Here is an 18,272-nt window from a genome sequence, read left to right as displayed (position 1 = left end):
AAAAAAAATCTTCAAATACATAACATGTGAAAAAAAACATCAAAAAAGTAAATGAAATAACAACTAATCTGTTGTTATTGTCTTGGAGACAATATGATATCTATAAAATAACAACAAAATTAAATGACGATTTTGATACAAATATGGTCGGAAATTAATAATATAACAATTATAGCCTATTTATGAGGTCAATACAGGATATATCGACCCAAAGAAGTATATCGACCTCGGACTTCGTCCTCAGTCAAAATACTTCTTTCAGGTCAATATATCCTTGTATCGACCTCCTACAAAGGCTATAATTGTAAAATATTAACTTATAGTAATATGTCATTTTCCCCTTTTGTAGATGGTTTTGATTGTGTATATACTTTATATGCCTTGATTGGTAGTGAATGTCTCTTTATAACTAATAGTGATTGACATGAGTTTGAAGAGTATAGACGGTTGTAATAAATATATTAAAGGCTGCTATACCTGTAGACACACTTATCATACATGTATTTATGTGTTGTTTTATTGATTAAATAATTCATATTTGTTTGAGGTTGGCGAATTAGAATATAAAAAGTAAAAGATACACACACTGTTCCTTTGATTTGGATATTTTCATGTAAATGTAGGGGTATTGATCCCATTGAAATTGTTTGCTCTATTCAAACAGTATTTTCAAACAATATAATTTGCAAAATACTTACCGTGACCAATTTTATTCAAAGAAAGATGTTTCTCTACTTTCAATTTTCCTGAAAAAAATCAACAAAAATTACTTCATAAGACAACTTGCATATTGTCTTATATATCTCTTTCACTCAGTTAAAATAACTCTTTAAAGTTAATATAGGGTTCTAATAGCATGTGGAGTTAGATCTAATCAACTGAGTCTTATATGGTACAATAGCCATTTTATGGTGAACATTTTACCTTGTTCATCTCTTGCTCCATCTTCAAAAAAGAATCTAATTTTGTCACCACTATTCAGGAAGTAATCGTCTGATGTCTGAAAGGATGAAATTTAAGTAAGACTTTGTTCAGAAACGTTGGTGCATCCTTCCCAGGCATTGGAAAGGATAGTTTTTTACAAATATCTTCCATATAAAAATCAGAATTTGGCTTTAAATACATGTTTAAGAAATTGATTACCTTTTTTTGTGTGCTTTGCATTTCTTTTGAATTTCCCCCTCTTTATTTTTGATGTCTTTCCTTATATATATGCAACTGGTTTTTCTGAGATATCTTTTCAGCAATATAATATTGATTCTCTTATACTATAAAGACATCAAGGATTCCATTCAGCTGGCTGATTATGTATCAACATTACTGCATATACAATGCCAATTAATGCCACCAAAACAGCAATTTTAAAATCATGCATGTATTGGAAGCCATCTTTAATTTCAGATCGTGATCTGTACCAAACTACCAGTACAGGTTATTTAGTGAATGTCTGTAACAATTACATATCATTGTTTTACAAATTATATTTTCATATTAAGCATATGTGTTTTAATTTCTTACAAGGTATCTAGTAGCATTTAAATGAGCGTAGACTATATTAAATTTTTACCCTTTTCATTTCAAGTGTTGTAAATACTGTGTTATGCTCGTCTGGATTCATGTCATCTACAACTTTATCACATTCTTTACGTATAATGTCTGCCTCTGCATCTGTGATGAAATTCTCAATAAGAAGGTATCCATCTTCCATAAACTGTAATGAAATAAATTCGCAAATACTAAACTAAAACTAATGGAGTTTTTGGAAAAGGTTACCAATTAGTTCAATGGGTAATAAAATTTTCACCAGCAAATTAAAATTTTTATCTTTGACTCCATTTTTTTAAAAGTTGAAAGGAGAACAGCATTATTTTTAATACAATTTTCTGTTAATATTGTAATTGTTCATTAAATTGTAAGAAAATAGCTACATTCGTAATTGATATTGCTAACTATTACTTTGGAAAGAATATATTTATATTAGATCTTAAAATCATAGCAAGCAAAAATTAACAGATAATAAAATATTGGTTTTAATAAAATAAGTGGTTAAAGTTTACTATCTTCACATGACTAAACATCATGATAACTCTTGAGACAGATATAACTTTAAACAGTTGAATGTCAAATAACTAACAGATAAAAAAAAACTAAAAACAAATACTTGCTGGTTTATCTGAAATTCACAAACTTTAAGATTAAATGGATACAAAAACTACAAGAATGTTTATCAACCTTAATCATGTTAATGGATTAAACTGGACTGAGGTACTTCCAAAAAACATATGATGAAAAGTTCACTGTGATTTCATTCAGTTTGAAATATATGGATCTGCTTTACAAATTCTGAAATTCACATGTACAGGGTGTATATATATAATATAATCAAGAAATGAACATAAAAATTTGAAAACCTTTAATAGTATATCTTGTAGCTCTAGTGTAGAACAGTGGTTCTACAAGTAGTTAATACTCAGATTGTTTTTTTCATGTAATAGCAAGGTGTTTCTTTGCAGCACAAAATAACATAACATTTATAAAATAAGTTTAAAGTAAGAATGTGCTATGCTACATATAAATAAGAAGATGTGGTATGAGTGCCAATGAAACAACTCTCCATCCAAGTCACAATGTATAAAAAGTTAACAGTTATAGGTCAAAAGTACGGCCTTCAACACAGAGCCTTGGCTCACACCTAACACAAGCTATAAAGGGCCCCAAAATGACCAGTGTAAAACAATTATAGCTTTGCTTTCACCCCATATAAAGTTTACTGACCCCGTATATATCATAGTACATCATGTACATATACATGTAGGTCACTAGCACACTGTGTAACTTAAATAATGTCAAAAATATATAGGTTTAACTATGTCAATCATTGTACATACATATGAACAGTAGTATACTACTTTGCGGTCCTTTTTAAATAAGAGTATCTTATCGTATCTGTCCAATAAATGTTCACATGCTTAAGCAAAAATCAATCAATCAATCAAATGAGACATACTAGTGTACAACACGTACATTCAGGAAATAGAGGCCTTTTTGGCAAGCACTTACTCTATTGTTAGATTTTAATAAGAATAAAGATTGGAATTTTTCATTACATGACAATACAGTAATATTCAATTGATTATTTATATATTTCTAATACAAATTTGTATACATATAGATTCTACCACTTTAACGAGTGTGATACAATATTTATCCACTCGAGACGGTTAAATTTTCAAATTTAAAATGCGAGGCTGGCCAAGCGTTTTAAATATTTAAAATTTAACTGTCGAGAGAGGATAACTAACGTATTGCACAAGATTTGGTGGTGGAATCTGTTTCTCTAATGATTTTTAAACAATATGCAGACAAACTCAATCCTTTTTTTCAAATGATCTGCAAAAAGATGTGTCCTTTTATAGCAACGTCATCAGGCATGGTCACCTTTTTTCATGACGTCACAATAAGAAATTCAGAGGAAAGCAAGAAAATTTGATGTCATAATGGAAATTTTGACCAATGAAGAACTGAGATCAAACGAACCACAAGTTGACTAAATAAAAAAAATCAACAGGTCAGGAAAAGGATAAATCGTATAAGAATTAGAGAAATATATTTACATAAGTTATGATGCAATTCATAATTGTGATTGTAATTGTGATAAATTGATTGGTGCTTGCTTAATGTCCAGTGGCAGATATTTCATGTGTACATGACTACATGTATTCAGGAACGGAACAAATATTTTTACAAAAAATAACTTTGGTGGTTTTATATTGAAAGTAACAAACATTTGTAAACTAAAAAATCTAAAACTAGTAAAATAGTTTCATATGACAGATGTGTTTTAAGGCGTGATTTGTGTGACAATTAATCATGTTCCAAAACATATTTATGTTTATAGAATGACCCTTTCCAATTTTTTTTAAATTTTAACATCTACAATGTATCATTTACCATGTTGGGGGGGGGGGGGGTAGGACCTTTATCGGGACTCCGGGATCGGGTGTGTTTAAGCTCGGGATTTTGGGATTGATCCTTTCGGGATCCGGGAATTCTTTTTTCGAATTTCGGTATGTCGGGATTTAAATTTTTTTAAATTCGGGACCTCGGGATTCCATGTTTTTAAGCCCTAGATTTCGGGATCAGGACCCCTCTACCCCACCTCATGTTTACACAATTTATATTATATTATCATGACACCATTGTACAATTAAAAAAAAAGAGAAAAAAAGAATAATGTGGCAAATGGACTTGGAGCTTATGGACCTGGGGCACACAGGTAAGTGGGCGAAAGAGATAATGAGGGAACAGACCCAGATTAAAAATTTTGATAGCCACTGGATCATTAGCCAATAGGGCATGTTGGATCATAAAGTATCACTTACTGAAAGATTTGGTGAAAGGGTACTTCAAATGAGCAGAGAATGGAGTACTTCCTTACACTAATCATCAATTAGAACACCTAAATGGCCAATTCCAACCTGATAATTTAGCTTCTTTAAAAAAGCATACTGCACAGTCAAACAGCCTTAGGCCATACTAAGAAAAGAAATTTATTCCAATTTCTGTAGTCCAGGTACCCTCGAGAAAATGTTTAAAGGTCCAACTGCTGGCTCTAGACATTCCTCTTGTAACCCTGTTTTGTGTTCTACCTTTAATTAAGCCTTCCCCAGCAAGAAGACATTTCTGGATCCGTCATAATTATTTGGACTACGCCCACTGATGCTTTTGACATTAACATTCTGTTTAACACATTTTAGCATTAATATTTTTAATTCGAAATGCTGTGCTTACTACTAGAATTTACTCACTAAAGTAGCAAAATACTTCTTATTTTCCACAGCTAAATCAACAGATCAAGAAGTTCATGAAGTTATATAATTGTAGTTGGGGAAAATGGGACGACATGAGACTGAATCAAGCTGTGTATAAGAAAACTATAGATACTGTAGGATGTTGTGATCCACATTTAATCAGAAGTTAAAAAAGATGTACAATGTATTACTCGTTTCTCAATTAACCTTTTGAACTTGTTTTTCTGAAAGTGCCATGGTTCTTTTTGGTACTAGTGGAACGAATCGAATGTTAACAGGTAAAATTTTATTACACTTGTGTGTAATCCTCCTTGCTTGGAGCACTTTAACTTAAGCCTATTTATTTAATGAGCCTGTCTATAAAAATGCTTGAATTTAGAAAGTTTATGTCACAGAGTTTTAGTAATTATTGTTGTGTTAAATTTGATAATAAAATAAATATTTCTGGCAGGAAGGTTTGTTAAAATATTTGGAATAAATGTTCAAAATTGAGCCATTTTCTCATGATGAATTTTTCTTCAAATTTCAGACAATATACATTTTTTGTAGTATCACCTTTTGACACCGTAATAACCATTTCTCCACATGTCTCACTTTATTCATTGACTTTGCGGTAGCTAAGCTAGGCTATATCAGAGACATACACCACAGGTATCCACACTCTTTCCAAAAATACAATTCAAAAAATGAAAAATTAATTAATGTGGAAAAAAACTTAATTTATTTGTTAATTAATTGTTAATCATGATAGGCTTTGTTTTTTATTCTTGATATTTATGAATTATTAAAATTCTATTTATTTTTATATTCATTATTTATTGGGCTTGTATTGAGTTTTTTCTGTAGGATTGTCGGTAAATGTTTGATTTCTAAGTGTTGTTTGACAGTTTCATCATAGGCTTGCATTGAGTTGTTTTTTAAATGATTGTCGGTAAATTTATGGTTTCTTCATGTTCGAAGTGTGTATTGAGAATTAATATTATTTAAGAAAATTACAATTAATTTCTCACATGAATAAAGCTTCATTCATGTGCACGCAATATGGAAAATTCCGATTTTATTTCGTGGGATGATAATCTTAATAGTTACGACTTTGATACACTCCAAGTTGAATAAACTGATAACGAACTCTTTGTTGATAGTGAAAAGGACGAAATCATAAGCGAGAGACCCACCAACAAAAACAATTGACAATACTGCATACATAGATGGATATGTGTGACCTCGAAGCAACAAAAAATCTATAAAAAAACACAACATTGAAGTGGAAGCCGAGGTCATACATCAAAGCAACATGGAAGACACTATTTAAAAAGTATTTTATAACCTTATTTCCACGAGACAATCATTTGTAGTGGTTTTTGTCTTTTAATCATTTGTAGTGGTTTTTGTCTTTTTATTCTGGGGTAAAGAGATGGCAGTTTAAAAGTAAGATTGTTTATGTGTATACATATACAAATCCTTGGTGTAAATAAAATCTTTTATTGTCAAATATATATATATATATCTTTTGCAGTCACCATTGAAATGTCCTCAATACGATTTTAATTTAGAAATGAATTAAGTTCATGTTTTAAATGAGAAGCGTAGTCTGAAACGACAACAGATGCATGAAGCTCATTCATAATATTACGACCAGCAGAAGGTTTCCTTTACTAGGAAAATTTTACTCATTTTGTAAATTTACTGCATTCGTTCATCTTTGGCACTCTAAAAAGAAGAAAAAAACAATGACTTCAGAATAGGAGAAAATAAACAACTTTGCCATAAACAGAATGAAAAATGAATAAATTGTCTAACAAAATGCAGGCTATAAATTTCATAGTGCATAAAAACGAAGGACTGATTTAAGGAAATTTGTCCATGAACAATTTCAATATTTAGCCATTTTAATAAAAAAAAGAAAAGAAAAGAAAAAAAATTGGGAGTAATATATATCCCCATAATATGACATATTTATTTGTAAATTTCTAGTTTTGACGAAACAGATTGATAAAATTAGCATAGCTGGCTTTGTGTATAAATAACAAAATAATAGTCACCTTTGTTGATATTTTTAGAAATAACTGTTGGATCAAATTTTACGAAACTGGTCTTATTTTCACGACATAACATCTGAGAGTTATATAGCCCCATACAATTGAATATTTATTCGCACATTTCCAAGTTTCACGAGATAAAATGATAGTACCAGCACAGCTGGCTTCGGTATCAATAAGAAAAAATCGCCACATTTGTTGATTAATCTCATCTCATCATTAGAACACATTTTATCAATAACAAATTATTAGAATTAGTTTTTTGTAACTTTTTAATATACTCGCATGCTTTAGCTGTGAAAGGTATCGGCATTATCCATTAAAAAAATCGTGAGGAGTACGGTAGAACCTTTTTCACTACAATAGCGGGTTTTTACCCATAAATCCATCGGATTAACCGACTTTCCGGTGGCCACGTCATTTCATTGGCTGTTATATAGACTCTACTAGAGTTGCGAATCTCTTGTATTATATGTCTCTGGCTATATGAATAACAATTAGTCCGAGATTGCTCTGACGTCCAACGGCTTCTCGGACTATATGAATATATCTGTTTAAATGATACATGTCCTTCAAAACTAAACATGCTCACACAGTGGTGCAAGCTGCGATTACCATTGCGATATACACAATGTACATCTATATATTTAGTATTCAAAGTAAAGTTCTAGTAGCAGTAAGATAGGTTACATTAGAAGCAGGTCAATCCAAAAATTAAAGATGCACTATCGATATCAAATATCTTTAGCTGGATTTTGGAAAGGCTTAGTTTGACTTTTTTGTTTGAAAAAAAAACACCTTTAAATACCGGTGCCCAGTTATAGTCAATTGACCTGGGACATATATATTGACAGTATACTATTCTCAGAGTCAAGGTAACATGTGCGTTCTGTCTACCATATATTTTTCGAAGTTGCATAAAATTATGTCTGACACTCTTCAAATTGTCTAAATAGCAACAGTGACTTAACCATGATAATTCTATTTCTCGCAAAGGGTCTCGGAAAGATGCAGGAAACACAAGGAAATGAGATTGTACACCATGAACTATTTTTGCCTATATTTTTTTTACATCCTCACCCTTAAGTCTTTATAGCCTGATTAGTTATCTCATTGGCAATCATACCACATTTCCTTATTATCATATTTTTTACGTTCAGATTCTAATGCCGGAGTTTTGCGTTTTCGTTGGCTATATATAGTTTTGTTTTGGTTTAAAACAGACTTTGATTTTAACATCATAAGGATAGTAAAAACTCATCTAAGATACAAGTCTTATAAATTGGTATGCCAGACGCGCGTTTCGCCTACATAAGACTCATCCGTTCGGTGAAGCTCAAATCAAAATAATTTGAAGGCCAAATCAAATCCGAAGCAGAAGAGCATTAAAAACCGAGAATTCAGAAAAATGTGTCAAATACGACTAAGATAGTCTACGCACCTCGGAAGACACGCCAAACTGTACTATTTCGAATAATTTTACACTTAATAAACTACAGTTAATCTACAAAAAAATGAACATGTCACTCCACTTGGCTGGTGATACCCTCGGGGACAGCGGTGTTATCGACCCAGTGGTTGTAAAAAACACATGACCAAAGATATCTTTGCTGATATGCATAAAACCATATTGTTTTTAAAAAGCAAGGTTCCTACAGTTGTTAGAAAGTAGATGTCTCTTTCTTAACTTGTCAAATACAAAATTTGATCATATGGAAAAAGAATTAAATGCAATGGAAGCTGTATCATTAATTTATCAGAAATATTTGTATATACATCCATCTTCAATATCAGTACAAAATATACAAACACAAGTCATTTAGCAGCGATGCACACTTATAACATTCAAAGTACATTACAATTATTCTCGTATTGATTAAAGGTAGCAAATAAACTCATCATAGATACCAGGATTCAACTTTTGTACGCCAGTCGCGGCGCTTTTCATCTACAAAAGACTCACCAGTGACGCTCGAATCAAAAAAGTTAAAAGGCCAAAAACAAGTACGAAGTTGAAGAGCGTTGAGAACCCAAAATGCCGAAAGGTAATGTAATCTATTCCAGGGGCAGAAAATCCTTAGTATTCGAAAAATTCAAAGTTTTGTAAACAGTTAGTTTATAATTATGACCATGTTTATGATCATTCATGTCAACAAAGAAGTGCTGACTAAATTAGAAAATATCATCTTAGGGAGTTACCATTTGATTTTTACGGGGGGGGGGGGGGGGGGGGGGGGTTGGGGGGTTGGGAGGGTAGAGGGTGTGTGTGTGTGTGGGGGGGGGGTCTAGGATGAAATTTGAAAAAGGCAGGAACGGAGTTTAGAGTAAAAAAAAGGCAGGATGAGCAACTTGGCAAAAAAAAAAAGGCAGGATGACAATTTATGTAAAAAAAGTCAGGATAAACTAATAAAAAAAAGGCAGGACCGAGTAGAGTGAAAAATAAAAAGGCAGGACAGAGATTACAACTAAAAAAAGTCAGGACAGAGATTACAACTAAAAAAAAAGGCAGGACAAAATTTTTCATCCTAGCCCCCATAAAAATCAAATGGTAGCTCCCTAATAAATTCGAACAAACCATGCCGACTACATAAAACACGAGCTCCTTAAACATCACAATAATTCTTTGTTACCACATAATTAAAGCGCAAAAATAATTTTCACAGATATATGAATCGAATTAATTATAAACCAATGTATTTCTATTCAGTTTTTTATAAGAATTTCCTGTTGACATTCCCCAATATCGATATTCTCAGTCAGTGAATGATGTATATAAGTGTCTTTGTTCTGTCGCCGTTATTTACTATATTGATTATAATTGTGGAATATGATAATTATTATTATTCAATATAAGTATTAGCAAATCAATTTTTTATTGTTGATTATAACATATGTAAATGCTGATTTTGTCAGAATAAGTATTTTAATATTCAATTATGAAATATGAGATGTTAAACCATCGTAATATATAATTCAAACGGTTATTTATAAAAATGTTAAAATACCTGTGTTCAGTATACATGGTATAATAGATCATTGTGCTATATATTGAACTTTACATCAATTTCCTTCATGATATAATTATACGCGTTTGCTAACTTGATGTGTTTTCATAGGATCAGAAATTTTATGTAACATAAAGATGTTTGATAATTGGAATTCATGACAATGCTTGTTTTCTGGATTGACATGACTTTGTTTGACTTATTATTATTTCTAATCTTCGTTTTGTTTTCTGTGCTATGGCTTAGATCAAGAAGACCACCAAGATACCCTCCAGGGCCGACACCATTACCTATCATTGGAAATCTGCATAATGTAGCCAAGAAGGACTTCATGCAAGCAATTAGGGATCTACGCGAAAAGTATGGTGATATAATAAGTCTATCGTTGGGATCATACTGGGTAGTTTTTGTGAATGGCAGTGAAAATTTGAGAGAGTTATTTGTAAAAAATGCGAACGAAACTTCAGACAGACCACCGTTATTTATTTTCAAACTTGTTAAAAATAAAGGTAAGTACTGCTAAAGAATATTGGCTATACAATTACATCTAATTAGTCATGTTCTGGTATGGAATTTTGTTAACCCTATACAAACTATTGTAACAGTTTCAAATCGTATATTATTTTACCTTCTATTCGACGTGTTTTTGTACTTTTATAAGAAGTACATGCTCATTAGTTTACATGTTGGGTTTGAAGAGCTGTCTGATTGACTAATGTCCTAAATCTCTTTTATTCATGGGGTAGACTAGTTAGTATGTATATCTGGTAACTTAAATTTGATGCGTTTATACTTATTAATCTTAAACGTAATATATTGTCTTATTGTAATTTTTTTCTCATTCTGAAGTTTTAATGAAAACTCGACGACTAATTCATCCTTTGCAATACAAAAAAGCACCGGCAGTTGTCTCTGAAAAAGAAATTACCTAGTATACACCTTAATCATATAATTGAAGGTATATAGGTAAAGTTATTTTTCAGATACAAGTGCCTGTGACAAACAGCTGAAAAGTTGAACCATTCTTCCCTTTCTAGGTACTAGACGTACCTGTCATATTCTAAAATTGTTTCAAATCATTAATTTGATTGATTATGACGTATATCGCAAGTTGTCCACCTGTTCAATATGTCCTTATTTCATCCCTCATTTTCTTAACTGCTTATCTATTTAATCTGTTATCTATTTGCCTTTTATTAGTCTGTTACTGTTAGTCTTTCTCACCTGTATTGTCCTTGAAATGTTTTATCTGTTAAGTGCTTTGTCGAAAATGTTTCTTATTACACATTTCATACTAATTTTATCGATAACTTCCTAACATGTCCGCCTGTTATGTCGATTTTGTCAGGACTCCTTGTTTTCTCCATGTATACCTTTTACAACTATTACCAAAATTTAATACGAAACGAATCATATTCATATTTCATATCTAAAACGTTCCAACATGCATATTTCATCCAAGGCATACTTTGAACTGCTATCATTTCAAATTGAATTTTTTACAGATTTTGTCTTTCAGATCCCCTAGCTGTTACATATTTTGGCAAACAAGTCTACCGCTGATCATCTGGTTTTTTGTCGGTTACTGATTTCATCATTCATATCATAAGCTTCACATTTGATTTTAAAACTCATTTGGTACCTCTTTGAATTCCTGTATCATCCAACAGAGTACCTGTTATCGATTTTCTCTCTACTTCAAACCACCCGTTTTATAAATTCACATGATCATCTATTATTCATTTTGTATGTCTTTTACAATATCTTTTATTCAATTTTGCCCACAAGTAATAAATTTTTCTTTCTTTTGTTAAATCTATTACATCGTTGCCTGATATGTCTTTATATCTCCAGTTTCCCCATCTTCACCAACCGCCTTTTGTCAAAACTTATATTACTGTCTATTTGATTTTAAATTCAGCACTTTTGACGTTCAGAGGCTTATTTCTCGTCTATTTCATCGTCTTTGAAATTCATGTTTCCAAATAATTGTTCAATAATGTAATAATATACATGGAACCCATTTATTCTTTCTCTTTTTTTTTTTGACTAGAGAACATTCTTTATTTCTAACTTATTTTCACTTAATTAATGTGCCTTTGGATTTATCCTTACGATATTTATACAGTAACAGTAGTTTATATACTGTAGATTCAGAAATTATATATAGCGTGCACATATATTGCGATTCGAGGACCTCCGGCAAAAATGCGATGTTTTATTTTTGCGATCCGCCGACCTGCCAAATTTATTTTTCAAATATTTTCATTTTGTATTCGCAAACTTCATGTGTTAATTCATTGATCAAATTACCTACAAATGTTGTACATTTTAAAAAGTAAAACAACAAAAATTTCGAACTCCAAGGAAAATTTAAAACGGAAAGTCTCTTATCAAATGGCAAAATCAAAAGCTCAAACACATCAAACGAATGGAAAACAACTGTCATGTTGCTGACTTGGTACAATCATTTCATTATGTAGAAAATGGTGGATTAAACCTTGACTTATGGCTGACTAGACCTCTCACTTGTATGACAGTCGCATATAACTCCATTATATTGACAACAATCATGTGTGAACAAAACAAACAGACATTCTAGGAAAAAATGTAAAAAATTGGGGTACAGCAGTCAACATTGTGTTATAATCTTCTTTATGTTTTTTAGGAGTAATAGCTAGTAGTGGTCCTAACTGGAAACATCAAAGAACTTTTGCACTTTCAAAGTTACGAGACTTTGGTTTTGGGAAGAGGAGTTTTGAATCTAGTATACTCGAAGAAATTGAAAACTTTCTTAATTTACTAGAATCTTTCAAAGGAAAGTCTTTTGATCTCTCGGGTATAATTCGTACCAGTTTGTCCAACAATGTCATGTCCATTACCGTTGGACGGCGGTTTGAATATGATGATCCTAAATTTAGATATTTTGTGAATCTTCTTGACGAGGTTAATAATACAGCAGCACTCTCTGGCGCACTTAATTTCATTCCCATTCTTGAAAAATTACCTGGAGATCCGTTTGGAGCCAAACGCATTTTAGAAGTTGCTAACGACTTTTTCGATAATTTTTTCGGCGAAGAACTAAAGGAGCACAGAGATACTCTGGACGAGAACAACATTCGAGACTTCATTGATGCTTACTTGGTTCAAATGAAGACAGTAGAGACAAGCAATGAATATTATACAGGTAAAAACCGAATCACCAAATGGCCGTAATAGCTAGTTGCTTCACACTCAATTCGGATAATACAATACTTATTGCTGGCTGGAGACTTGGAGACGTATTCTGATTAAGAATAGTAGGGTTTAGTTTGGAAAACGCAGTCTGGCACAAAATAATTGTTTATATCCTTGTTCGTTTTTTTTTGGAAAGTTGTCTCATTGGCAATCATAGCACATCTTATTTTCATATTTGGTATTTTTGTTTAGCAAAAGTGGTGTTTTTTCCGTAGTTAAATCTCAAAATCAAAATGTGTCAAAGAGACAACAACCCGACCAAAGAGCAGAAAACAGCCTAAGACCACCAATATGGGTCTTCAACACAGCGAGAAAATCTCACACCCGGAAGCGGGCTTCACCTGGCCCCTAAACAAAAATGTGTACTAGTTCAGTGAAAATGGACGTCACACTATAAACTCCGAAACATATAAATGAACTAAAATTAAAAAAAAAACATACAAGACTAAAAAAAGGCCAGAGGCTCCTGACTTGGGACAGGCGTAAAAATGTGGCGGGGTAAAACATGTTTTGTGAGATCTCAACCCTCCCCTGTACCTCTAGCCAATGTAGAATAAACAAACACACAGCAATACGCACAGTAAATCTCAGTTTAAAAGAAGTCCGAGTCCGATGTCAGAATAGGTAACAGAAGAAACTAAGCAAAATGACAAACATACATAAATTAACAAAGGACTACTAGCAGTTACTGACATGCAAGCTCCAGACCTCAATTAAACTGATTGATAGATTATGTCTTCATCATATGAAAATCAAGCACAATCCCTCCCGTTAGGGGTTTATTATCATACCATCATAAGATATATGAGAAGAACATAACCCATATCATGCCAACAAATGGTTTTAAGACATGGAAATCGGACTAAGAATTTTAGTGCACATGGAAATTAAAAAGGCGTCAGAAAATCAGAGTTGTTGCAAGATAAATATGGCATTTTCAAAGGATTGCTTTTTTACTTGACGTTTTTTTCTTTGAAAACGAAGGATATGAATTACATCAGTTTTAATTAAATATCTCACTAGTTATTTCTTTATTATGGATTAGCTCATTTAAAAAAATACCTCGGTACCACTGTACATTATACTAGTGTTCAAGGAATACTTAATTGTTTTAGTATTTTACAGATGAGCAGTTACTGTCTGTAATAGCTGATCTATTTGGTGCCGGCACAGAAACTTCGGCGACAACTATAGAATGGGCGTTTGTTTACCTGATGAATGATATGGACGTACAGAACAAAATGAGACAAGAAATCGACGACATAGTTGGCAATGGACGTCTCCCCATAATGTCGGACAAACATAATCTCCCTTACTGTGAAGCTGTCGTAATTGAGACTTTTAGACTAGGAAATGTAGTGCCTTTTTCTCTGCCCCATAATGTATCTGAAGATATATATTTTAAAGGATACATGATACCGAAAAACGCAGTTATTATGCCATGTCTTGATTCTGTTGCTCATGATGAAAACTTATTTCCAGACAGCCAGTCTTTTAAGCCTGATAGGTTTCTTGATGAAAATGGGAAGATATGTGGACAGGACAAGATATTATCGTTTTCCTTAGGTATGTTATTATTGGAAGTAAGATCAGAATTAAAACGATATTTATATTTTTAAGAAGCCCCATAAGGAAGATATCAGACCAAATTTTTTGAAGGTCGGAAATAACAGCACTTGGTAGCATTAACTGGAACATAAAAAAACTGAGCAATTTAAAAAATCAGTAGATCACGTATGCATGTGTAAGATAATTCTAAATGGATTTTGTTGAAACAATTGATGAATATTGTCTCTCTCCTCGTGATCTAGTATAAAAACAGTTTACTCTCTATTCCTCATAAGTATTCCTCGTTCTAAACTAAAAGACAGATCGAACGAATTAGTTGTTTCATAAACAGGAATGGCCAACGCTGATACAGAAGCCTAGTTTGAGGAAGGAAAGCATCATACTTTATATTTCAACAATCAATATAAAAATAAGAAGATGTGGTATGATTGCCAATGAGACAACTCTCCACTAGAGACCAAATAACATAAAAATTAACAACTATAGGTCACCGTACAGCCTTCAACAATGAGCAAAGCCCATAGCATAAGTCTGATTCTGACACTGACATTATCAAGATGATTGATTTATTTTATCAAAAATCACTGTTTTGCTTGGAAGACGCAATGTTTAACAAAAAAAATCGATATTTCTATGATATCAAACTGCCAACTTGCCATTTTATATTCTTATGTGGCAGAACTCTTGCAGGAGATTTTAAAAATATTAAAAGAATTAAGCAAGCATTATCCTTTAACTCCACGTTCCTCAATATAGATGATGTCCGTTCAAGTTAATTTGTGGACTATCATCATCATATTTCAATTGAACTTGAAATAAAGTATCATACCACATCTCCTTATTTCTATATATACATGTACCACAAGTACGGTTAAGACTGCATCATATCTTGTCGGGTTCGTGATGTTGATGAACCGTTTGTTTTTTATGTCTATTTTGGTCATGGTGTTGTTTTGGTTTTATTCGACTTCTTGTTTTTTATTGCCCCTAGGTATCTTCTTTCTCTTTGTATGACGGCTGCCAAAAAATATGCAGATAATTGCGTGTGGCAGACTCATTGACTAATATCCTTGTGAACTGATAGTGTTCACTCAGCAGTATTGCGGTGGTAGCAATAAACAATTAGGAGTTTCAGGTCGGTTCCGAAAAGATTAATTTCTTTCGGTGAACCTTTACAGCAATTAAAGGATTTCGTGCCTTATACGTGGATTCATTTATTTACAAAGAAACTTGTATTTGAATTTCCATACATCTTCGAAATCCACTTAAATTGTTATTACACTATTACACGAAGATTTACGAATCCACGGTATGTGAGAGGTTTAGCTAGCTATATAACCAGGTTTAATCCACCATTTTCTACATAAGGAAATGCCAAGTCAGGAATATTATATTGCCATTTGATAAAGGAATTTCCGTTTTGAACTTTCATTGGAGTTCGGTATTTTTGTTATTTTACTTTTTAAAAACAATTAAATGTCGATGATCTACCAGTTGTCATTCGAGCAATTTTGTAACCATTTTTTAAAGAAATAAAAAACAATTAAACGAAATGAAAAGGAAAGAAGTAATTAAATCCATATTTTCTGCTGGCAATATTGTGTTTTTTTTTATAGATACAGTTTATCGCCAAGTAATTGGTAAAAACCGTATTCTGATGGCGATAAACTGTATCACCTCTTGTACAGAGTTATTTTTTTTAACTAATTTCGAAAGTAAGTCGGTATCGCTCCTAGTTGACTATCATCCGCCTAGCAACACGTGCTTTGTGATTGGGATACCTTTTTATGTAAATATCCAGGTAATAGAATTACGTTAATACAACTCCTTCAAGCAATTGTACCTCAGACGGTGTTGGATGTTAATATTCATTTTTCAATGCTCCTAAAAGTTTTTTTTAGTTTTTGTTCTCCAGCATTCCTAATGAAGGTTATTTCAAAAACTGTCGTTGTGTCGTTAAATAATTAACAAATGGAAAATTTACAGACAAAACAATTACAAATAAATATCGAAGCAATGGCTACTGGGCTGATGGAATCTTTTGGGAATATCTACAGGGTTATCGACCAAGCAGAAGTAAAAACTATACTAATTTCCGTGCGCTCGCCATGTGTTTTTTTCTGAAAAACCAGTTGTTTTTATTTTTATGGCATTGATATCAGAAAAAAGTATTTACAAAATAAAGAACTCCAAGGTAAATTCAAAAAGGGGGAAGTCCATAAAATCTGACAAAATCAAATGTTAGACTATCTCAACCAACGGAACAAAGGGAAAACAATTGTCATATTCCTGACTTGGTACAGGATTTTTCCGAAGTAAAATGGTGGGTTAAATCTGGTTTTATATCTAGCTAAACCTCCCACTTGTCTGACAGTTTTTTTTTTATAGTTCCGTTATATTGACGATATTATTTCCTACGGAAATCTTCATACCATAATTTTTCCCTTCTTGATCCTTAAAGTTTATTTACATTTCTCAGTTTTTTTCAATAAGCACGTGTTTGAATGCGACTTCTCAATTTTAAGGGAAAATACTTTCATTGCTAGAAAGCTGTTAAACAAGTATATCGGTTCAATGAATTGATCAATACTTTTACGACATTTATGATAAGGAAAGGGACTTTTTCGCGGAAGGATGGGTTAATAACCGTTTGAAAAACCACCATTTTACACTCTTCTGAATTGTCCATGAAAGCTGTCCTTTTGGCTTAATAATTTTTTTAAATATTATTATGTAGTTACAGTTCTTGTAAAGAGTTGCCTAAACTTAACAGTAAACTGATGACAATAAAATATATTAAACAATTCCATATATGAACAGCCAAATTGGAAGCGATATATAAACTTCAAGAAAATTGACAATTTGACAAAATATTGTATAAAATATCTGTCACTTTACGAGATTTTATTTACATTTTAGGTAGAAGAGTCTGCTTAGGAGAATCCCTTGCCAGAATGGAAGTGTTTCTATACCTTACAGCTTTGGTTCAGAGGTTTGAAATTCTACCACCAGAAGGGGAAAGTCCACCACCAGTCAAAGGACAATTGGGTGTTACATATTCTCCTGGTAGTTTCAAATTAAGAGCAATTTCTCGGACATGAACTCCGATAACTATTATTGATGGAATTATGTATATCATTCACCATTGTAACGAAATACATAAAATAATGCATGATGGTCTTGAAGTATAGATTCACGGTACTGACATTGTTTAGCATCTTAATTACGTGTTATAGTCTATATGCTATTTTCTTTTTCTTTGTTGACATATTTGTTTGTTTTATACCCGGCATAGATTACCTTAGCCGTATTTGGCATAACTTTTTGGAAATTTTGGGTCCTCAATGCTCTTCAATTTTGTACTTCTTTTGCTTTATAACTATTTTGATCTGAGCGTCACTGATGAGTCTTATGTAGACGAAACGATCGTCTGGCGTATTAAATTATAAGCCTGGTACCTTTGATAACTATTTATAGTGATTAAGATTATAACACAATGTTTATTGCTTTACCCCTATTTTTGACATTTTTACCTATTATGTCTGTTTGTTTTGTTCACATATTGTTGTCAATATAATGGAATTTTATGCGACTTTCATTCAAGTGAGAGG

General features: G+C 32.2%; 2 protein-coding genes across 3 annotated transcripts in view; one reads left to right on the top strand and one right to left on the bottom strand.

Annotated features, from left to right (window-relative positions):
- The window catches only part of LOC127729628 (phytanoyl-CoA dioxygenase domain-containing protein 1-like), a 40,062-nt gene extending 34,968 nt beyond the window's left edge, over nucleotides 1–5,094 (bottom strand). The window contains exons 1-4 of one of the 2 annotated variants that reach the window (XM_052237483.1): nucleotides 5,019–5,094; nucleotides 1,568–1,711; nucleotides 925–1,000; nucleotides 699–746 (exon numbers count right to left, since the gene is read on the bottom strand). In XM_052237483.1, the coding sequence (XP_052093443.1) occupies nucleotides 699–746; nucleotides 925–1,000; nucleotides 1,568–1,711; nucleotides 5,019–5,048 (298 nt within the window). In that variant the 5' untranslated portion in view covers nucleotides 5,049–5,094. Of the gene's footprint in view, nucleotides 1–698; nucleotides 747–924; nucleotides 1,001–1,567; nucleotides 1,712–2,888; nucleotides 2,933–5,018 lie in introns of those variants that run through there. The other variant, XM_052237484.1, reaches the window with a different exon arrangement.
- A 4,824-nt stretch (nucleotides 5,095–9,918) lies between these two features.
- Nucleotides 9,919–18,259, top strand: LOC127729619 (cytochrome P450 2B4-like). Its single transcript, XM_052237468.1, has 4 exons — nucleotides 9,919–10,364; nucleotides 12,524–13,042; nucleotides 14,218–14,658; nucleotides 17,581–18,259. The coding sequence occupies exons 1-4, from the start codon at nucleotides 10,013–10,015 to the stop codon at nucleotides 17,760–17,762; spliced, it is 1,494 nt and encodes a 497-aa protein (XP_052093428.1). The 5' UTR covers nucleotides 9,919–10,012; the 3' UTR covers nucleotides 17,763–18,259.
- Nucleotides 18,260–18,272: the final 13 nt, after the last annotated feature.

The sequence above is a fragment of the Mytilus californianus genome, unplaced genomic scaffold (genome assembly GCF_021869535.1).
Source record: "Mytilus californianus isolate M0D057914Y unplaced genomic scaffold, xbMytCali1.0.p SCAF_2, whole genome shotgun sequence".
NCBI lineage: Eukaryota > Metazoa > Mollusca > Bivalvia > Mytilida > Mytilidae > Mytilus > Mytilus californianus.
The sequence above is the reverse complement of the archived record's forward strand: the minus strand, read 5'-3'. Positions and strand labels throughout refer to the sequence as shown.